We start from the raw sequence: 24,957 nt of genomic DNA on the forward strand, positions 1-24,957 counted from the left end.
AACCTCTCATAAACAGACCTAGTCAAACCGAGTCTGCTATTATGTTGCTTGGTTGTCTTCCATGCTTCCATAGATTTTATTTGAATTAAATATTGAGAATATCATATAACTTATTCCACATTTTACAGGAAAGTGACAGTTTGTCAAAAAAAAAAAAAAAAAAAAAATCATTCAGCTACTTTGTATGGGCTATCTGTTCTTTCTGCTTGTATTGTGTTGTCTTTAGCAAAAGTTTGCGGTGATGGTAACGTTTCCCTTGAAACTATTTTGGCCGTAGAAACGTCTATATTATTTGTAAAATTACTGACAAATTTCAGTAAAATTCCATACAGTTTGAAAAATGCCAGTTTCTTGTTCATACTTGCATACTAAATATGTACAAAACGAAATAAAGAAACACCGATGTAAGTGATCACTTTAATATTTTCTTTCTGATTTTAAATACAACATGAATTAATAATACATTATACAAACAACATTTACTAGAAACATACAAGTCAGTGCAACTTTAAATTAGATAAGAAGCCTACTTGGGTATTAATTATTCACCTCTAGTTGAGGGGCCTGAAGATAGTGCTACAATAATATGTAACATATGTAAAGAACCCTTATCTTCAATGAAAAATATTTTTATAGGTGTCTCTCTCAATTCAAAAAGAAATTACTGACACATGTAGTTATTTCTCCGTGCATGCTATTTGGTATCTACGCTGTGCACTTTCGAGAACAAATTATGTAGTTTACTTTAAATCACATACCCGAAATTAGATCCCATGAACCCAGCGTAGAAACAAACGGCTGGGGTTGCTTGAAAATTTATTGTATCCAATGCTTAAAAACATACAGTCCTTAAATGTAAACTAAAGTGAACCCCATTCCTCTGTTGCTGCCCAAAACTTAGCCGCAAAGACCTTGGTGGCACAAATTCGATAAGCGTTTGACTCAGAAAAAAAAGAGCACAGTGCATTATCCAATTACACAAGATAATGGGAAAATCTTTGAACAAACTGATTAATTGCGTAAAACATAATCATATGCAATAAACAAAAGTAATATAATTTAAAACACGACACTAGAAAAATATGAATTGGTTCCACAGAATATAGTAAATACGTATGTAACAATAATAATGTAACATGTATAAAGAACCCTTATCTTCAATGAAAAGTATTTTTATACCGACGAAAAAAACATAAAAAGAAAGCATTACTTACAATACATATTTACGAGTTGAAACTGACCGATTTTAATTTTAAGTGTATTCATCAAATGTACATTACTGTTATTAGACATAGATATTACAGTTCGTTTTTGTAAACATCATGTTTGTAAACATTAAAGATGGCGTTTGTAACCTCAACTCCGCTTCAATATTTTAGTGTTTCTAGTATAAGAAAAACGTGAGTTCAAGCTAAAACAAAATATAATTATAAATTAGAAAGGTCATTTTGTTAGTAGAGAAATTTTGGTTTGAAAACGTGAAACACGTATGACCTTGTAATCGAACTGTAGTTGTTCGCAGTTTATATCAAGTTTCATGACATAAACCAGACTAACAACTGCAATTTTAACCCCTATTGAATGACATTATTACTACCGACCGGCAAACCATGAAAGAAGTGTATACAAGACTCTTACAATGCCCCTTAGCGAAAACAGAGTTTTATTTTCCAAGAGGTGCACATTATCATATTTCATATTTTCTTTTTAATATAATGGCTTTTACGAATAAAACTCATATTTAACAAAACAACGAGAGAACAAGTATTACACAAAATATATGTTATCACTAAATAGGCATTTTTACATACACAAACAGTAAGGTTAAATGTAAGGTAAGGTTAAATTGTACACAATCAATAAATGTATAAATAGACACAGTAAAAATCTGCACTACCATTATAAACATGCATTTTTTTAAATAAATGACAGTTTTACTGTTAAATCGCTCTTAAATACACCGTACGTTATCATATTACAAGCTCATTTAAAAACTCCATTAAGTTTCAATGGAACTTGAAACGTCAATACTTATAGGTTATTAACTTTTTATATGGATATATGCACGAGTTCTGCAGCGGTAATATTGCGCGACTTTAGGAGCGCAATATTATCCGCGAAAGAACGAGTGCATATATTCACATACAAAGATGATAACCTTTTTATTACATATCCACTCTAAAATTATTGAGTTATATCTAAATTATCATTCTGTAACGAAAGACAGGAAAAATGCGAAAATAATTTCTCCGCAAAATGCAATAAACAAATCAAACTAACGCGCATTATTATTTTCCGCAAAAATGACGTCCACTTGTTGTTGCAACGTGCGCGTGGACGCCATGGACGTCACGCGATTCTTTCCATTACAACGTTTATTAAACATTCCACGTCCGATATGAAAACGTTCCACGCCATGATATGAAAAAATATTGCACGATCGCGATTTATTGAAACCCAATGGAAAATAATTTTAGGTATGTAATAATTTTCCATACTGACGTTCAAATTTCATATCTGGTGTGTGACGTTACTTGTGACGTCAGTTTCGCTGTGAAAGGTTCTTTATCGGCGATATTTTCAATTCCACCCTGGCTAAATAACAAATTTGAATTATTTATATAATAGTTTTAAATGCAGATGTGTATGTAATAAGATGATTTAAAAAATAATTGTAATAAAATGAATGAATTTTAAATATAAATGTAATAAAAATAAATGTAAGAAACGGATTATTAGATTTGCATCGAGAACTATGCACTCGTTCTTTCGCGGAATAATAATGCACTCATAAAGTCGCGCAATATTTCCGCTACATAACTCATGCATATTTCTGATACAAGTCTAATAATCTAAAAATCTATAAATATCTAGCCAAGTAAAGGATGTAGGAACGATTTTTTTTCTAACGTTAAGACATTTTTTTATACTCTGTGAGCTAGAAGAGTATTAGTTTCTAAGACGAACAATATAAGAAAAAACAAGGTCACCAAAGTCAATTTAATTTTATAGGACATTTTCTTCACCCACTGTTTAAGCAGTTTTGAAATTTTGTAAAATTGAAAAAAATGGTGGTACTTTATAAAACATATGGTATCCCACTTTTGATATTTTTTTTTATTTCTTTTTGTATTAATTTATATTTTCTAGATTATATAAAGTGCTATCTTGAAAAGTTTTATTTCAATTATAGCTTATCAAAATGTGTATCAGCCAGAAAAATATCAAAACCAAACCTGATCTATTTTAATAGATATTTGAAATTGCATTGTAAATTTTATGTCAATTTTAGGCAAATGCCAGCCAAAAATAAGAGTGAATCTTTTTCACAAAAAGTAGAATCTATTTGGTTAAATGGTTCATTAATAGCCATATTTTAATTAGCAATAATATTTGGCAAAACTTTTGTTAGAAAGCAATATTCGAAGAAACATTATTCAAAATGGCGGATATCCTGAAAAATACGCTCGTACATCCTTAAATACATTTGATATACACTTTCTACGTCTAAGACAATATATTTTAGTAAAAGATGCGTCTGTTAACAATTTCTCTGAAATATGTTATCTCCTGTATACACAACGTTTAATATGAAAATAAAGATATAGATTAATTCATTAACTCGTTTTTTCTCACAAAATCTTATATCAGAAATATAGAAACAAGCCACATTAACACTGGACAAAATATAAATCTTATTATAAAATAACTGAAAAGCTATAGTTCATTTGAATCCCTTGAGCGAAATTTAACTTTTCGTCAATGACCTCAGAATTTCACCGGCCATGTAAATGTCCTTTTTTGGTGCAGTGTCTGTGGTGAATTCAATCGGTTTCTGTTCGATTCTGACTCCTCCGTGGATCTATAGAATATATATAACATTGAATTGTAGTCACAATCATGCTATGAGGACTGTGATAGTCTAATGATTAGAAAAGTTTATGGAAAGTATATGAAACATATCCATTTAGATATTCATTAAAATTATATTAAAAGTGCTCTTCTGCAGCCAAGAAGAGTCGGTTGAAAAACGGCCGTGGTACGGTTCTTTTGATCTAGTTTGGGGAACATTAATTAAGTTGTTCATAAGAAAAAGTACTTCAAAGAATATCATATAATTTACGCGTTGATGACATTAACAGCAGTAAAGTTAAGGTTTAAATCGACTTGAGATATGCTAACGAAAGGATGCTTCTAATCAACCAAAACAGATGGCCATTCATTATCTGGGTCATTAGGGATCTTCCGTATTGTACTTGAAGTGTACTATAGGTCCATACATGTACTAAATAAACAGCAATACAAGAGATGTCTATGGAAGGTTGCCTTTGATCCAGTTTTTGTACATCGTCCAGCTCAGTCAAACCTTTTGGCGAAGCAAATCAGGATACACTTACCTAATTTTGCAGAATATCACATAATCATTTATGTGAAATCATCCTAAGCAGACCTACCTATTTTGTACACAGAAGGAAAGCATTTACATGAACATTCTTCTGACAATTAAAACTGTAATTCGACTGTGCAAGGAAGAAACGCTGAACATATAGTTCAGGTTCTGCTCATCGAGTTTAATATTTGTTGATGGTGCAAGGAAGAAACACTGAACATATAGTTCAGGTTCTGCCCATCGAGTTTAATATTTGTTGATGATGCAAGGAAGAAACGCTGAACATATAGTTCAGGTACTGCTCATCGAGTTTAATATTTTTTGAAGGTGCTAGGAAGAAACGCTGAACATATAGTTCAGGTTCTGCTCATCGGCTTTAATATTTGTTAATGTTGCAAGGAAGAAACGCTGGACATACAGTTCAGGTTCTGCTCATCGGCTTTAATATTTGTTGATGGTGCTCATCAGGTTTAATATTTGTTAACTCTTAAGTCTAATCATTGCTTACAGCTGACTGGTTCAGGCTTAATTGTAATATGATTATTGCGAAAGCTGGGTTGAAAAATATTTTATAAATTCATAAATGGCTCTATAAAACTCTTTTTTTTTTGCCATAAAGCGGGTTCGCACGGTGACGGGCTACGATTGATGAATGACATACACCATGCAAGATAACTCACCTTGATCTCAATACTAAAATAAACACTACTACACTTTGTACAAACGTACTCTTAAATTATATTTTCCCACGTATTTGGGTATTTTGAAGATATTTATAACATACCATAGATGTTTTTCTATTAATTGAATGACCAGTTGTTTCCCTGTGTATGGCAAAGTAGTTAAAATGTTGTTGCTTTTTAGAGACTGTACATTAAATTTTTTCTATTATATCTGTAAAGAGGCGGCAAAATATGTTTACAGCCAACGTGGAGAGGTCGTTTGATGTTTCTTATACTATACAGCTGTACGATTTGCAATTAAATGATAGTTACCTTGTTTGTTGGCAAAAACACCAACACGTGCTCGGCTTTCAGGTATTTGAAAAACAACCCCCGTCTGTGATGTAAATGCAAAATCTTCCAAAATTCAACATGGATCCATAATAGGTCCCTTGGCTTCAACGTTAAGACAACATCATTCTTTAAATTGTAGACATCATATTTGACATTTTGATCAGGAAACCAAAGCCCTCTGTATGCTTGTAGTAACCCCTTTCTCTTAACTGTCCAAAGAAAAGTATATGTTACTGATTTTTTTGTCAACAGCTTCGAAGTAGTTTTATTTTTTTTTACATAGAAATTTAAAGCTTGTAGGTGTTTTATGTAAACCGTTAAGAGTTCTGACTGAAGGAAAATTGATAAAATGGTTGTATGTGTTGTTGCAAGGCACTGCCGTCATATCAGTTGCTATGAGGTATGACGATTAAACAGAACAGCGCTATTCGCAGAATTGGCAATAACAGAATATACATTGAACAGTTTTAGGGCCTCACTCTTCATAGAAGAGCAGGGGAAACGGAGGGAAATTGTAATGTATAAGAATAATTACTCTACTCTACTTTGCTTAGTTTATACTAATTTATTTTAGCTCGATTGTGATGACAGCTTCAAGCTTATTTGAACCGCTCTCGAGTCCGTTTCCTGGATAAACCAGTACTGGTGTCATATGAGAAGTCATGGTCGTGACCATAGTGGGGCTTTTATAATTATCTCCCTTCATTAATTGAACCTTTTCTGACTGTAACTCTAAACCAATTTTGAGATTAAATAAAAAAATATAATTTCAATTACATTTAAATTTTGAATGCAATTACATTAAAGGGAATTCAATGTAAATTAAATTTCAAAATTTACTTTCAATTTAATCTGCGTTTAATTTTTCATGAAATTCCTGAATTTAAGTTGCTCTTAAATATTAAGAAATATCTGATTTAATTGTAATTTTAGGAAAGTATATCTGATGACTTATTTGAATTTAGTGGATCTTCTTGCAAGTAAATTTTGAATGCTACTGGTCGAACATCACAAAATGTCTGTATAAACAGAAATTAAAAATATATATATATTTTTTTATAATTCCGAATTTAATGAAATGATAGGGAAATAAATCTGCATTGAGAGTCTTCACACAAGTAAATGTGAATGTCATTGAATTATCTTTTACACAATAAGCTGTCAATATCGTAAACTTTATGTCATTATGTTAAGGCGGGGAGATGGGGTGGGATGGTTCAGAATGTTTCACAAGGACTCACACGAGGTAGGTTCGCGTAAATTTTGTATAGCGCACAAAAAGAACAGGTAGACTGGTTTCTGTATCGCGTCATAAAAGATACACATAATTTTATCCAAGTAATGTTTTAGAAATATATAACCAGTCAATCCGGCTAGTGCACAGACCAAATGAATATATTATAAAACTGACAGTGATTTTTTCAGGCTCTTGGAGATAATATAACGGTACCCACATAAATTAGCACCAAGTCATATAATAATTAGACATGGTGAGGTATTTCTTTTAAGATGCAGACTAATTTATCTAATACTCAAATACCCTTGTCTAGCAGACACAAAATTGACCGCAGTTAATTGATAAGTTCTGTATCTTAACGCGGCTGATTTTAACTCAATCTGACTAAAGTACTTGATCTTCTAAACGAAGATCTGAGAACGACCCATTCACATTCGTCTTCTGTATATTTTGGATTTCCAATATTGCTATCTTTATTTTCGCAAATCTATTTTTGTTTGAACCAATCAGACAACTTGTTCATATGTCAAAGAGTAAGAAAAATTTGCAGTTAATCCAGGGCTCGAACCCGGGACCTCTCGCTTATAGAGCAAGACTTTAGTGTCCTCAGTCGTCCTACCGACTGAGCTAACCGGCTATCTGACATCTTACGACATAAAAATTGTTGATATCAAAACTCAAGGTTTTTTAAAGCTTGCGGAATGTTGTAAGTTAGCTTTTGATTGGCTAGCGGAAGGGCTGTCAGAACGAGGCCATCAATAGCTCGTTGTCAGATTCTATGCGTAGCGTAATAGGAGATGTACTTTAGTCAGATTGATTTTAACTATGTTTCACAGTGATCGGGAATCTTTAGCAACATTTTTTTTTATCTGGCTTCAAATAATATGGTACTTTGCTTAATATATATATTCACTTTTTCCCTTGTTAATTCGATTGATAAGTATATATGTTTATTTACAGTTTATTGATTATCAGTTATTTATTTTTATATTTCCTAGTTAGGTCCCGTTAAAATGTTTACATGATTTATACACTCATTCATTTCGATTGATTTGTAAACTTTTATTCAGTCAATCAATCAACTTATTATTCATTAAGACATTCTTCTCAAGTGTCTATTTCCTTAAAAAATTTAGCATACAAATATTCATTCAAAGAATGACTTTTTTTCAGTCGATCAATCAGTCGATTAGTTCGTCTTTCAATGATCCTATTCATCACACATTCATTCAAAATATATATTGATTTGTACTTTTGATTTCCCATCATTTGTACATTTTATTAATTCCGCAGTTGAACAATTCATTCATTCATTCATTCATTCAATCATTTTTTTATATTCATTTAATCAATTTTCGAAATATTAATATAATGAGCCAATCATTCACTTAAACAATCAATCAGCCATTTAATCAGTCTGTCTTATTATACCTTATAAACAGTCCGTCAATTTATTCATATTTTCATTGGAATTTAAGAGCATAGTTTACAGTGATGAGTCAAACATAAAAAACTGCTCCATTCTTTCGTTTCAATTCATTTCTTTTTATCAGTCGCTTTTTCGCCTTCTGTGGTTCGTATGATTTGAAAAGAAAGCATTCTGAGGACGGCAAAGGGGTTCCTACCTCTTAGATAATCTGGGTCCCTGATACATAATGTTGGGGGATGGGGGACGTGGGGGGGGGGGGTCCAACTAGAGCGGATGGTTCAGAATGCCTCACAATGGCCCCGTGTCTAGTTTGAGGTTGCCCCATTGGTTAATCGCATCCAGTTTACGTTAAAAAATATATAACTGCCTTGTTATTCAATTATTTCCCTTATCTGGGTCAAAATTTTGAAGAAATCATAGCCATTCCGCATGACATGTCCGATGCACAGTTGCAGTTTTGTACATGTATAATTTTAAACAAATTTAATTTCAAGTAAATGTGAGATATAAAGTATACTAGAATATACGTTGAATGAAATTTACCTGCATTTGAAATATACTTTTAAAAAGTTTACTGGCAGTAAATGGAAATATATTTTACACATGAAATCTAAGAAAATATATTTTTGGAAGTAAATTCCACTTTTCATGCAGTGAACATGCTGGAAGGAATCTATTCACACTGTAAAAAATGGTAGAAGACATTGAAGAAAATTGAAATTACAACAGCCAAACTCCAGCCTTCTTGTTTTTTGAATAGTCTCCCATTCTTCAAAGTTCTCAAATCGCAATTGTCTTAAATGAAATGGTAACTCCAAACTATAAAAAAACAAAAACAACAACAACGAAATTTTGTTCATCGTTTATAGAATGACAGGGGACATTATAAGCAGGAACAGTGTAGTGTAAACGAACCATGGCATACTTTGCCTTTTTTAATTATCTCACTTTATTAAAAGTTTTGATTCGGGGCCTTGAGAGTTTTGTAGTTTGAATCCTGGCTTATACCCCAGTCACACATACGGCACGGATAGCTACGTTTAGCCACGGATAGAAACGTAGTAATCCGTATCGATCCGTACCTGAGCCGTACCTTAAAGTAGTAACCCGTATCAATTCGTACCAACACGTACGGCTCAGGTACGGATCGATACGGATTACTACGTTTCTATCCGTAGTTAAACGTAGCTATCCGCGCCGTATGTGTGACTGTGGTATAAAGTTGAAATAACCTACCCGTGTTTAAATACAGAGTCCATATTCGTTGAAATGCTCACTTTAGAGTACATTTCAAAGGAATAAGACCCTAAAGTTTTAACTCTTTTTTAATTTTAAACAAAACGTAAAATATTGAAAACTATACTGATTGGCGAGATAACGTCGCCGCATAAATAACTTTGGCGTTTCGTAATAAAATCCATTAAACACTTCAGCCCTTCATTTCACAATTTCATAAATTTCACCTCCGATCAAAAATATTTAAATCATTCAACTACTGGAGGTCTTGTCAAAATCAGTAAATATATAATGTATTAAAATGACTCGGAATTTGTTTTCAAAACTTGTTGTCAACATGACCAGGGGATTCCGCCTCCAGTGCGCATGTAGAGTTTTTTAATCGATTGAACGATTTCCCTTGGGGGTAAAAACAGTGTTCAAAGGTATAGTTCACTACTTTCTAAAGAAATATATATTTTTAATTTCAAAGCCAAAGCAGATTGCAGCAATATTATAAGTATATTATTATTATTGTTTACAAAAATTGTTGTCAACATGACCAGGGGATTCCGCCTCCAGTGCGCATGTAGAGTTTTTGAATCGATTGTTCGATTTCCCTTGGGGGTTAAAACAGTGTAAACAGTGTTCAAAGTATAGTTCACTACTTTCTAAAGAAATATATACTTTTTAATTTCAAAGCCAAAGCAGACTGCCCCAATATATAAACAATTTCACAAGTAAAATAAACTCATTGTAATTTACCTGTAGCATACTGAAACCGAGCTTGTTCGTCCGTGCTGGGGTTGAATTTCTGAAACCACAAAATGTACAAAGAAATTATATGTTTGCAGCGTTCAGTTTATAAATATGTGTTGTAGCGAAACTAACAAAACAATTCTGTGTGTTCTTTAAGTAACTCATTCACTACTCTTACCTTGTTATTTATAACAGCCATTAATGTGTACAAAAACGGATTTATAGCAGAATTAATTGGTAGTATTAAAACTGCAGTCCATGCGTATATCTCGCCTGGTATAATATGTCCATTCAAAGACAGCATGCCTGTGGTGAAACAACAAAATATGAATAATTCATTTATTACATAAAAAAGCAATTAAATACAATAACAACAGAAAGTACAAACATAATATGGAGCACAGAGAGTACATAATTATTTTCAGAAGATACAATAAACTTATGACAATAAACGACAATAGTGTTGTTACAAGTCGGTAAGAAATATTTAAAAAACTCTCGGGCAAACTCTTACATGCATGTGCTCAATGTATCCATACTGTACAATGAAACATGTGCCCAATGTAAATCAAACATGTTATGTATTTCTCATTTCCATTGCCTGATACATGAATTCTGCTAAATCACTTAAGGTTTAACTAGAAGCTGAAGAATGAAGAATTTCAAATTTGTTAATATTTGCTCAATGACAAAAACCTAGTTTTAAACATTTTCTTTATAGTTTACGATAATATAGACAGACAATAGGAAATGATATTCACTTTCGACTTTACTCATATTACAAAAGGTTCATATTCTGTTTCCATACATTCGTGTTTCAGTTTCAATACGGAGTTCATTTGATGAAGATCGCAATTTTCACAGTGCATCTCTATATTTACCTTCAGGGACAAACCTTTAATATTTCATTAATTCAAAATCATATTTAAACAGTTCCTATGACTTTATTCTACCTGAGTTATTTACGTCAGAATACCAGTGTTGTGTATATGTATCAAAACATTTTGCTTAACAGTTTCGTATGGGATATCTATAAAATCTTGATAAATCCACACTTTAAGGATTCCATGAGAATCTAAGAACTGTTTGAGTTTATACGCCCAGTTATTGTTATTATAATTTCTGATTAAATCCTCATCTTTCAAAGTAACAAAACCCTGTTTTATTAATGAAGTGTTATTTTGTCTTAATATTTTCATCAAATATTTCAAATTTATCATCTTTCTTTGTATTTCAAATTTAAATCTCCTGGTTTCTACTCTACGTGAAAATTCATAAAAAACGACACAGTAAAAGTTGTTTAAAAATTGCAAAAAGGTCAACTTTAAGAAAATACCAAGCGATCGCCATGTTTTAAAACATTTCTATTACGCATCTAATACATTAAGTACACTCTGTGGTGCCCCAGGATGTGGAACATATATGTTCTTTGAAAATAAAACATTCCTCGCCAGAGGACACAACTATAGTCTTTACAAGTTTTTTTTCAATTCCTATTGTCCGTTAACATCGACCTGGCGGTGCGGAGTTTCACGACGGTCCACCGCATTATTGTGCAGAGTATGTAGTATATTCAGCAACCTTACTTCTTATTCATTGACAATCTACTTTAAATTGTAACCAATGTAGCGTTGAATTTTAGTCGTTGGTTACGGGAATAAACAACTATATTGCTCTACCTATTTTACTCGTTTTTTGAGATTACCATTATTTGCGTAAGTCAGAGATTACCTCCTCCTCCCCGCCTGGCCGATTAAAACGGACAATATTTAACCTAAATCAAAACGATGACTGAATCAGACCTCGTGCAAGTAGCAATAAATGCACAGACTCAATTAAATGTTATAAAAGTATTTCTGTAATAGATTTATAACTCAAATACAAGTTCTGTAAACTAGAAATGATTTGAAAACATAATACAGCATACCGATGCATCCAATAGGAAACCAACAGGCAAAGTCTGTCGTTACAAGAAGTAGAAGATTCTTGGCAACTTTCAGATCATTTCGCCTGGCAGAACTGTTCTTTGCCATCGCAGATGAATGTTTGTGTACTTCATAGTAGATCATTATTTGGCCAAGTGCTATCATAATAAATGTTATAAAATTGAACCCAATAAAAATAACAATGGAGTACAGCCACCCGGCTGACCGATTTTTTGTAAGGGGTAAAGCTAGGCACACGGCGGATTTAGAGTAGAACTGATCTCCAAAATATTTTGACTGAACAATTGGTAAAATAGCTATGATAAAACAGATAATCCAGCAAAAAAGGACCATCACTTTAGCAAGAGTTATTGAAATGCGCACTGATCCAAAGGGGTATTTAATTACAATCAGCCTGTCTACAGTGATTAGACAAGCGAACAGAACACTGGCTTCAGAAGAAACTGTCGACAATACTCCGGCCAGTCTGCACCAAACGCTCCTTCTCCAAAACTCATCTTCTTCAATATATCTGTGATAAGATTAGAATATTATATTGACAAAAAATTAATAAGGCGGAAATACATAATTATAAGAGTATATATCTACACATGTACTGATTATGCTGTTAGTGATTTTCGTCTTTGTTTTCATACTATGTCAGTAAACAAGAAGACTACGAAGACCCTGTCTTACTGTTTTGACCTTGATTTTGATTTGATTAGCTGGGTTTAACGTCACACCAACACAAATGTAGGTCATATGATGACTTACAACCTTTTTATGTTGGAGGAAGACTCCAGGCACCCCCGGGCATTATTTCATCACGGGCAGGCAACCGGGTAGAACCACCTTGTTTATTTATTTATTTTGTTGGGGTTAACGTCGCACCAACACAGTTATAGGTCATATGGCGACGTATCAGCTTTGATGGTGGAGGAAGACCCCAGGCGCCTCACCGTGCATTATTTCATCACGAGCGGGCACCTGGATAGAACCATCGACCTTCCGTAAGCCAGCTGGATGGCTTCCTCACATGAAGAATTCAACGCCCCGAGTGAGGCTCGAACCCACATCGATGAGGGGCATGTGAGAACCACCTTGAGTTTGAATGCTACAGATTTCAACAAATATGAGAGAGCTTCAAATAAAATTCTACATGCAATATTTGATGTATTTCATTTACAATTTGTTTAGGAAAACTAGAGTGTCATCAAAGTACTGTTCTGATTTAACCCGGATGATTTCGATTTAAACATATACATTCATAAAACAAACATTAGTATCAGGTTACATGCATAAAAGGTCGTAAATAATGTCGCCGAATAGTAAATATGGTTTTCTATGACTTGCTCCATTGTAACCTAATTTTCTGTATCAGATAATCAAGTTTCGAAGATGACAAAAATTTTATAATGACAACCATTCCGAGTCTAGTCAATGTTACCTCTGCTTTGTTAGCATGAATTTTCTATTCTTTGATCCAGTAACTTGGTTTTTGATACCACAATGTCAAGTTTCTAAATTACCTGGAGGCCTTTAAAATATTTTCATCAGGGTTCATGTAGATAAATAAGAAAATATTACGTCTAGAGTTGTTTGACGTAGTGATTATTTTATCACAATGACCCAGATTTCAAAAAGATGTATGTTCAGACCATGATTCAAGTATATAAGGTAAAATGTAGTCTTTTGAGTGATAATAACATATTTCCATTCTTTAACCTTTTGAGCTAGATAAGTAGATCTTAATATAGCAACAGTTTTAAAATGACTAACATTTGCGACAGATTTCATTTTCAATTATTAAACAGGACCAAGAGGGGTCGTGGCCTTAAACATTCCATATAAGTTTCTTTAAGCCAGCTTAAGGAACATAATATGTTGTATGTTAACATTAATCTTTTGTCGATACCACAATAGCTTATCCTGAGCATCGTATGACTACAAAACAACACAGATTCTATAGTTGACATTCCATGACATCACGTGTTTTGTTAAAGTTACTTTCAATACTGATTGGAAAAAGTACAGAAATAGCTATGAAGGCTACAAAACATGCTGATATTATGTAAATGGAAATAATGTAGTTTAACTGGAAATTTTCAAACGAAGAAAGAGGTCTTTCTAAATTCGAAACTTGAACCGAGTCTGCTAATATTTGCATAGCTGCATTCTTTGCTTCCAAAAATTCTTACATAAACCTGGAACACGAAACTCCAATGTATTTTTTGTTTAGAAATATAATTACGATATAGATATTATTGTCGCTGGATCTAAGTACTCACCTACCACGGTACACACTGTCGGCAATGGCAATGATCAGCATATAAAATCCCATTAACAAATCAGCAAGAGCAAGATTTGTAACGAAAATTCCGTACACCATTTTCAGACGTTTCTTATCGAAAAAGACTCGAAACACTATTGAAACGATATTTCCAGCTATTGCCAGTATACCGATGATCCAAAGTAAAACTTGAAGACTTGTTCGTCTCATCAAATCTCCGCACGACGAAAATTCATCTCTGTGAGGAAAGCAGTTTTTCTCTTCCAAGTATATAGGACGTATGCAACAAAATTTGTACATTGGTGTCTTTAGTTTTTGCACACCTATTAAGCCCTTAAACATTGCCTTGCCAAAGTAACTGATTGGATTAAAACCTATATCCAGCTCACTAACTATCAAACCTTGGAAAGCAAAATCTTCGACTGTCTCGATTGAACCATGGGATAAATCTAATTTTGAAAGATTTAATTCTTTGAAACTTTCTTTAGAAATACTTTTGAGTTTCGTGTAAGAAATAGTCAAGTCTTTTACACCCAAGCCACTGAAGGCAGAGGGCTCAATCACAGAAATCAGACCGTTTCCACAAAGAAGCAGCAGCTTCAAGTGTCTTAATCCATCAAACACGTCGTTTCGAATAACAGTGAGTAAATTGTGACTTAAATCCAAAGTTAACAGGTGTTTGGTGTGCGAAAATGATTCATGTGAGACAAATGTAATATTAGAAAATGAAATGTTCAGTTCTATCAAGAAGAAGAAATTTGATTGTATATCGAGCGTCCCATTCAATCCAGTGCAGTGGTTTACATCCAAGGTACGTATGGAACTTGACAAGAAATTGAAAACGTTGTGCGACTGCTTTGGACACGAAGCACTATATCCTTTACATGCACAATATTTTGGACACACGAAATCGCACACTTCTTCGTCCTCTCCATGTGGACACTGTGGCTTTTTGTCACAAACCTGTGACAAAGGTATGCATACATGGCTGAAGCCACAGCGAAAAGCATTCCTGCAGGGTGAATCGGCTGTAATTTAATAACACACGCATTAGTTTGATGTAAGATAGTACCTAAAATTTCAAATTATGAAAAACAAATAAAAAAATAACGTTGATTGCTTATGTATATAATTCAAGACAAAATAAGATACTCAAGTCTTGATCTGATCATTTTCAAGCATGTAATTGATGATTTTCTGAAACTTCTTATTTAATTTTCATGAACTCGCTTTTGCAGATAGTCCTACCTATCTAGCCATTGATAAATATTTAATCCCCAATTATTACTGGATTATTGCAGAAAAAACTTATGTCAATGCAAAAAAATTTTCGAATACATGCATATTGTATGATATCACAAAATGTTTTAAGACTGATAAAATAAATTCTGATCCACTTTTTAAGCTAAAATTTAGATATAATGTTATTTATATCATATGAAACATCATATATAAAAACAAGAAGAAACTCTTCAGTATTTACCATGAAAATGGACATTCAAATGAAATGACTTATCACTATGTTTTTAACCGTACAGTTTCTTCGTTCTGCCTTTTAATTTTCATCATACAGGTGTAGATGTAAATGCAAGGTAGGATTATTATTTGGGTAATTGATTGATCTCTAGTACTATGTCTATTTGATGTTATCTAGTGACTTACAATACAATAATAAACTGACCATTCATTTGATGAGACTTGTTTAATGTAACATTTAGTTACATTCCTTATAAGTTTGAAATATTAAAATTCTACCTTTTTCGGCAGTAAGCACTGACGTGTATGACATCTAAGATGCCATCTATATACTTCCAAAGTCATAAAAAAATAAGTGTTCAACTAAATGATATGTTCAACAAATACAAACAATTATTTTTCAGATTCAAATCCAAATATTCGTAGCTCTTTTACGAAAGTCAAAGGGCATTGATAATTGTATTTAAAAATTCAATATCAGTTTTTATTCCGATAATATGCAACATTGAACCTAATGACAATGGTCTTGCATTAACCCTAAGTCAATTATTACTAGTAATTCAAACAAAATTTCGGCTGCTCTAGTGAACGGACATATCAAGGACGTTCAATTAACAAGTCAGACTTTACTGATTTGGTGGAAACTTAGGAAGCAGGACGTCTTCTAAAGGTTAGTCTACTTTCACAAAACAAATACAAGTTTACGATATATATACTGGACCTGCGGTGGCATGTGTGCGCTCGTTTATACTGCTAGGCGCTTTGCCGCAACTGGTCTGGTATATTGTGGTCTCTCTCCCCACCTCCACCCTCTCTCTCTCTCTCTCTCTCTCTCTCTCTCTCTGTATATATAATATAAGAAAATAGCCAAATCCTTTTGAATGGTAACAAAAGACATATGTAAGGACGTCATAACTTAAGTAGGATGAATACTTTCGTGTTGTTTATGTATTTTACAGGCATTCATTTTAAAGAACTTTCATTTATTTTTGCTATCAAAGATAAAATGTAAGGGTAGATTTCCCGGAAGCACAGAGCACCCCAAACACAGCCATAGAGCCATGCATCACAAAGTAGGCATACTACAGAAAGAAGCTGTAACGGAAAAATATTGTAGACGGATTGTTTCAAAAATCCAACAATAAGTACATTATAAATATATGCAAAATACAGAAAAATGGGGGTGAGGTGGTAAGAGATAGATGATTAGCACTCATTCTTATAAACTATCCAAAATTAGCAATTTCTTTCGACATATTACTGGGATAAAATATTAGTGAGTTGTTTGTACATACCGGTATAAATGTCCGGAAAAAGTAATGATCCTCCTGTCCTCAATACTTTCCATGTATCTATCGCCACGTATCTTAGCAATTTGTTTCCTGGCATTGTCATTTGCAATTTTTTGTGCAAGTTCTCCTTTTTTTCTACTCTGTATTTGAATTGTGATGATAAGGTTTTATCGATTTTATCTATTATGTATTCTTCGTCCTTTTTAAGTTTCTTATTTTGTAGGAACAGTGTCAGTGTTTCATTTGCGTTAAACTTTTGAACTACTTTATTCATATCAGTCTCAAAATTATCTAGTGAAATGTTAAGCTCTTTTTGGTTTCTGTTGATATATGACATAATCGAAGTCAAGTGATATGTTCTAAATATGTATCCAGTTGACAATCCGTCCTTAGTGTTTATGATTATGCTTTTTACAATGTTGATTATTTGTATACGCAAGTCCTCTTTGTAGAGTTGGGCAGCTAGGTTGTGTGCGGCGTGAGCAAGGTCATTGTCGACACCGAAGAAATATATATAAATACTTTGAATGCCTGGGCTCGAAGCTGAAATAGAATAAGAATATATTGCAAAGTTTACGATGAAAGGAATATATGCCATTCAATTATACAACATAATGGATACCGTATGCTATACTGTTATTACCCTGGTAAAACGGCAATAGACCAAACCAATTAACGTCACATTGCTACTACCGAGATTTCTTGATTCTAAATCCTGTACACTAATAGCGAGTCTAGGTGTCGTTAGTTCGCTATTTCGGCGAACCGAATGCTTTCTGAGGCTATAAGGAATTATATGTATGTATATGCTAGTTTTGAAACAATGAACGCAAGCAGCCATGCAGTCAGCTGATTTAAATGTGTAAAGTCTTTTAAGAGATTATTTAGGCGGCAGAATACAGTAACGTTTCAAGGTTGTTAAATAACTAAAATCGCTTGGGGGAGCGGCGATACTTAAAATGAACAAATTCTGTATACATTGCCAAACAGATATGGTAACTATATACATACATAACAGAAATTGATTAATTCTAAAAGCTTTTCTTCCACTCAAGAAATTTATCAGATCATTGATCATTTGATTTTGCAAGAGCAGATCTGCACAAATTGTGATTTACTACGAAATACTAAGATATGTAATGCTTATACGTCAATATAACAAGTTTGTTTCACTTACAGCAGTTCATTTCATCTGTTCCATCTAGACAGTGTATGCGCCCGTCACATACAAGACTGTAGGGAACACAAAAGCTTCTGGGACATTTGAAATATCCAACAGAACACTGGTATTGTTCTATAAATTGTAAAATACATTGAAAAAAACAAAGGATATAAGATTCCTTTCATATGGACATTAACTTGATATTATAAACATATATTATATTCTCTACGCAGGCGAAAATGACGCCCACGTTTATTTCTACACCGTGCAAAGGCCCCTGACCAAAAAGTACTTTTTATATTCTATAGTCTTTATTCTCACTCTAAGCTTATCTCTAAACATATTTATATACAACATTGTTCATGGTGTTTACAAAACTAAATTATTTTATGTTCTAAAAATAACATGAATTTCATTGGCCGAAACCGCACATCATCTTTCAAAATATATTTCATGTTTAATGGTTTGTGGGTTTTCCCCTTAAACATTACCAAATAGAATGGTAGCTGAACTGACATGTAGCTCCAGTTACAACATGAACAGTGGGGAAAAAACAGCTACATGTGTTATTCCAAGATAACTGGCAAAAGTGCTCAGATTACAATCAACTACAATATATTTCAGCGATAAGAAACTGTATACATACTGAATGAGTCAAGGAATTTTAAGTGTGACTCTTCATTTAACTAATCTTTAATACGTTTTACACAGTTATTGTTACTTTCAAACATGAAATATGCTGCAACAAATATAAGTAACTTATTCATAAACCTAAACCCATATAATAAAACAGTAATTGACCCTTGAGTCATTGGATATGATGTGATATTCACTGACCCGAAAGGGGCAACATTCCGGTGAATATCACATCATATCCAATGGATTAAGAGGCAATAATTGTATAATGCTACACAAAGACATATTGAAGCCGTATTCTGCACTTTTTTATGCTCCACTCACGTTTCGTATTCTAACATTTGAATTTATTTATCTGTTGCAGTATTTAAGGTATTCAAAAGAAGTTAACTGTTAATTACCACAGTTCTTAAGGTGTTCCAGGGATCTACATCCATCAACTGGTCTTGCTCCATCTGTATCAAACACACAAGGTGTCTTTATATAGACCGGCCGAAGATTTAATCCACATGGAGTCAGGTACATCCAGTGATTTTCGACTGACACTTCCGCAGAAATGAATTCTGGAACAGTTATGTTCGGTCCATATTTAATGCTAGCGTCTAAATCTTAAGTAAAGATGCAAAGACAAACTTAAAAATATCACATCACTTATTCAATTTCATATCGCAAAAAAATATTTGTTTTATTTCAGCTGTACATTGGGAAACTCAAAATAACGAATAATATTTTTATTGTATCCTTTGGCTGTTTTGCTGATAAAAATATGTCAGTTCACTTTTATTCCCTTCCCAAGGTCTTCAGATTACATATTCATTAACAAAAGTTTCGTCATATGATTCGTACTGTGCTCTATCTCCATATTTGTAATAATAATTTAGATTTTTAACAATTTGTTTGTCTTGACGAGATTCATAATTTTCAACAGTAAGCAATGATAAACTTCACATAAATATTTGCTTCATGTCCCTATTTTAAATACATCGGCAATGGTAGAAATGCTTTAACTCCAGGACTTGGAGCACTACAAGACTAAAATAAATGGCGATATTTATAAACATTACAAAATCATACCCCTTGAAGAAGTGCTATATAGCTGCATAGCTTAAATAGAAAACTGCTCTTCACTGAAAGAGATGCAGCTTTGCCACAATATCATTCGACAGAGCAGTACACTTTCAACGATTATTTCGTTATTTTCTTTTCAAATGTGCTTCAAACTAGAAAAGTGAGGTTTAAAGGGACCGGCCTCCAGATCGTTCGACAAATTTTTTTGGAGATATTTGTAAATACGAAGATTGTTCAAATATAAATGCATCTAAGCACATAAAAATGAAAATTTTATTTGGTCCCCTCGAAGTATTCACCTCCAACAGATATGCAAAGTTTCAGTCTTCTAATCCAATCCATGAAGGCATTTTCATAGTCTTTAATTAATTTCTAGGTATACTAAGAAGACACTGGAATATTGCAGAACCGAGGTGTTTGCGCTGAGAAAGGTATTTTTTGAGCCATGGGAACAAAAAGAAGTCACACGGGGCAAGGTCAGGCGAATAGGGAGGGTGAGGGAGCACAACAACCTTTTCCTGCTTCAGAATGTATTGTACAATCGACGCTTTGTGCGATGACGCATTGTCATGTAGCAATCTGACATTGGCCAAACAAGTTGCGGGTCTTCGATTTTTGAAATATTTCTTGAGTTTTCGAAGAACTTTAGTCTTGTAAAACTTCGCATTTACGGATTTGTCTTTAGGTACAGCAATCTGAATGGCAGGACCCTGAGATGTGAAGAATATGGCATACATTACCTTCTTGACACTCATTGTCCGCTTTGCAATGCATGGTCTTTTGCCAGACTTTGTTGCCCATATTTTGTTCTGAATCTTTCGTTTGGGCTCAAAAAAATGAACCCATGTCTCGTCACCAGTGACGACATTTGCGAAAGACCGTGCATTGTAATTTGGAAACTGTTCAAGCAACAATTTTGCGCATTGCACGCGTGCCTATTTCTGCTAATCTGTCAACAGATTGGGAATCCATCTAGCACAGATCTTTCTCATTTTCAAATTACGTTTCAGAATTGTATGAGCTGCTCCTAATGAGATGCCAACCATACTAGCTATTTGCCTAGCGGTGTATCTTGCATCAGTAGCAATATTTCTTTCACTCTAGCAACCATCTTGGCAGACGTTGCTGTTTTCGGCCGACGGCAATGTGGTGCATCTGCTGTTGAAACTAACCTACATTTGAATTTCTTAAACCAACGATTAACTGTCGAAAAAGACATTTCATTATGACCATAAACAGAACATATTTCAACAAAAATGTCTTTACACCCTACGCCAAGAATACAACGATTCTTAATATAGGACCGTATTTCAACGGCGTACGCTGACCTTCTTCCAACCATTTTTGTATTAGTGTACACGAGTAGGCAATGTAGCGAGCGATAGACACAGCAAAAGTGAACGTATCAATGTAAAGCTATAATTTTAATTTCGTCGTGATTTTCGCATTATTGAGCGAGATAACGTTCTAGATGCATTCATATTTGAACAATCCTCGTAAATGCTATATTTCTTAAGAAGGCTTTAAATCTTAATTACTGACAAACACTATGTTACGGAAACACATGACAATTTGCTTTTTACTACTTTTTACGAATACAGTCGAAAAGCGCTTGTAACGCTTTACTCCAGGTAAACTGTCACGATTATAAATATCAATATTTTGAAAGCATTATTCACTAATTCCACTATATCGCTATTGGTTACAACGACTAGAAAATATCTTTATTGCCGCGGTGGTCCGGGGTTCGATTCCCGACGCGGTCATCTTTTTTTTCTTGATTTGAAATGTGTAAAATACTTTAGAAGAAAATACTCATATTCTGATGTTCATAATATGACCAAACTTCAATTTGAGAGAAAGATTATTTTTAGCCAGATCTGGAGGTCAGTACCTTTAAAAGTGAAGCAGACAATTGAAACTAGTGTTTATGGGTCGTACATAGACAGAATCTACAGTATATGAAGGAGAGAAGATATTTTTCTCGACCCAAAGAAACGAAGGACATAAGCTCATGAAATAAATACCAAATGTTGTAAATGGTAGACAGTGCAACGTTCCATTCAGGCAACGAAAAATGTATTATCATGGCGTATCCAGAATTGAAAATGACATTACATGTTTAAATCTAACGAGTTGAAGAAAATAAAATTTTTACCTTTATAGCAAGAGACTAGGCCTGTGTAAATTGAACGTTTATGTTCGTTGTAATTCTTGCCAAAGATTATATTTGTATGACCAACATCACCTTCTATAAGAACATGCAATCTGTAGGTAAAAACAATGTTCCAGTTAAACAAAAGAATGTAGGCTGCACCATAGCAGATTTTGAAAGCACTGAAGGAAACTAATCAAATGTGTCTGTCCTTATTGAGAAAGATGTTAATGAAAGCAGATGTCCCGTAAAATGTGTATAATTCACATGGTGCTTCTAATGTTTGATGTTACACATTATGAACTTTATATTATTCCGTATGATATCGTTATTTCCTGAAAACGCATATTAAAAATAATTAATAGCATGCAATAAATTTATTCATAAAAGTAGCTGAAGTCAATGAATTGTTAAAGGCTATCTTTCAGTCCGAGGAATTCCTGCACCTAATTTGGTTAATAAAATCTATAAGAAGATCCTTAGAAGCATACAATGCAACCAAGCACATGATAGAAGACTCGGTTTGATCGAGTCTGTACATGACAGGTAATGGAAAGTGCAACACCCCTCACGCCCCCACCCTCCCTACAGCCAGCATTAGCTAATATAATTATAGCTGTCAGAGGGGTGACGAATTATACCCAAACAATATGGCCTTGCAGAAGTAAGCCAAGTCAAAGTTCATAGGGGTCATCCGCTGGTCATGATCAACCTGCCTATGACGTTTCGAGATCATAGGCCCAATCGTTCTCAAGGTATCGTCCGAAGACGATTTAACTGTTCCGGATCACTGTTACCTTGACCTTTGACCTACTGAATTCAAAATCAATAGATGTCATCTGCTGGTCATGACCAACCTTCTCATTAACATTCATGATCCTAGGCTCAAGCGATCTCAAGTTATCGTCCGGATATGTTTTAACTGTTCTGTGTCACTGTGACCTTGCCCTTTGACCCACTGATCTCAAAATCAATAGAGGTTATTTGCTGCCCATGACCAACCTCCCTATCAACTTTCATTATCCTAGGTCCAAGTGTTTTTAAGTTACCATCCGGATCCCATTTAACTGTTCCGGGTAAATGTGACCTTTACCCTTGACCTACTTACCTCAAAGTCGATCTTGACCTGTATTTTATGATGTTACACCTGTGTACCAAAATTCATGATCCTAGGCCCAAGCATTTTCAAGTTATCATCCGGAAACCGTTTAACCGTTCCGGGTCATTGTGACCCTGACCTTTGACCTACTGACCCTAAAGTCAAATTTGATCTTTATTTTATGATGTTACACTTGTGTACAAAAATCTATGACCCTTGGCCCAAGCGTTCTCAAGTTATCATCCGTAAAGTGTTCCGGGTCATTGTGACCTTGATCCTTGACCTACTGACCTCAAAGTCGAACTTGACTGTTATTTTATGATGTTACACATGTGTACTAAAATAAATGATCCTATGCCTAAGTATTCTAAAGTTATCATCAGGAAACCGGTGACCTTGACCTTTAACCTACTTACCTCAAAATCAAACTTAAGCTATATTTTATGATGTTGCACCTGTGTAAAAGAAAATATGATCCTTGGTCCAAGTGTTCTCAGATTATCATCCGGAAACCGTTAAAACGTTCTGGGTCATTGTGACCTTGGCAATTGACCTATTGACTTCAAAGTCGAACTTGGCTGTTATTTTATGATGTTACACATTTGTACTAAAATTTATGATCATAGGCCTAAGAATTCTAAAGTTATCATAGGAAACCGGTGACCTTGACCTTTTACCTACTTACCTCAAAATCAAACTGAAGCTATAATTTATGATGTTACACCTGTGTAAAAGAAAATATGATCCTTGGCCCAAGTGTTCTCAAATTATCATCCGGAACCGTTAAACTCTTCTGGGTCATTGTGACCTTGACAATTGACCTACTGTCCTCAAAGTCGAACTCGACCTGTACTTTTATATGTTACACGTGAGTACCAAAAATTATATAAATCCGTCAAGCCTTTCATGAGATACTGTCCGGTAACCAACGGATAGACAGACCGACTGACAAACTCACTCCTACATTCCGCTCCCCCCCCACACAAAAAAAATCAACAAGAAAAACTTCGTTTTGTTGGAGTATAACAACACTGATGTACGGTGATATATTTTTACAACCGCAACACTGCGTTGTGATAGTATCCAGTATCCAGCTCCACATAAAAAATTAAAAATTTATCTTAGGTAAATTTCAAGCCTCGAGCACAATCATAACCAGTATGGTTCACTTACTGACTGAAATTTATATATGTCATTGTTTATACAATGCCAGATCATCAAACTACAGGATATTATATACTTATAAATGTGTTTTGATAAATTAGCCAGTAGCCATTCAAAACAATATTCCGATAACATCGCTTTTAGAAATAATGAAACTACATGTGCCAACTTTAATTGAATTCAGTCAAGCTGGTCAGGAAAAAGAAGAAAAAAGTACACAGTTCCTTGACTGTACATAGAACCGAGTCAACCTAACTATAATGTTGAAAATGGTTTAAGAATATTTTCAAATTTAGTAGCATTCAATAGAAGATGTAGTTTACAGAACATAATGGCATTAGAGATGTAGTTTACAGAACATAATGGCAGTCGTACTCTACATTATAGTCCAAACATCTTTTTTATCCAATGACAAGCGAAGGATTTTAAAAAAAAGTAACCAACTTATTTTCATGTTACTTCATAACTGAAAAATTGGTCCACCTAATCATGAAGTAGTACAAAATTAACGAGTATTTTTTGTTCCGCCTACTATGGATTTCCCAGATTCAGAGAGGCAGAGCAACTGCCAAAACAGGTGCTGCACACAAGAAATAATGTGTCCATATAATGAACGGACCTAGTATATAAATATCAAATTGTGT

At 33.9% G+C, this 24,957-nt stretch overlaps 1 protein-coding gene across 1 annotated transcript in view; it reads right to left on the bottom strand.

Annotated features, from left to right (window-relative positions):
• Positions 1-426: 426 nt before the first annotated feature.
• Positions 427-24,957, bottom strand: part of LOC123563440 (uncharacterized) — a 48,213-nt gene continuing 23,682 nt past the window's right edge. The window contains exons 16-25 of the mRNA XM_053531832.1: positions 22,054-22,163; positions 19,229-19,390; positions 18,207-18,323; positions 17,033-17,572; positions 14,260-15,289; positions 11,974-12,503; positions 10,225-10,352; positions 10,053-10,101; positions 5,386-5,615; positions 427-3,862 (exon numbers count right to left, since the gene is read on the bottom strand). Of these exons, the coding sequence (XP_053387807.1) occupies positions 3,749-3,862; positions 5,386-5,615; positions 10,053-10,101; positions 10,225-10,352; positions 11,974-12,503; positions 14,260-15,289; positions 17,033-17,572; positions 18,207-18,323; positions 19,229-19,390; positions 22,054-22,163 (3,010 nt within the window). The 3' untranslated portion in view covers positions 427-3,748. The remainder of the gene's footprint in view (positions 3,863-5,385; positions 5,616-10,052; positions 10,102-10,224; positions 10,353-11,973; positions 12,504-14,259; positions 15,290-17,032; positions 17,573-18,206; positions 18,324-19,228; positions 19,391-22,053; positions 22,164-24,957) is intronic.

Source organism: Mercenaria mercenaria, chromosome 2 (assembly GCF_021730395.1).
Source record: "Mercenaria mercenaria strain notata chromosome 2, MADL_Memer_1, whole genome shotgun sequence".
In the NCBI taxonomy this organism is placed as follows: domain Eukaryota; kingdom Metazoa; phylum Mollusca; class Bivalvia; order Venerida; family Veneridae; genus Mercenaria; species Mercenaria mercenaria.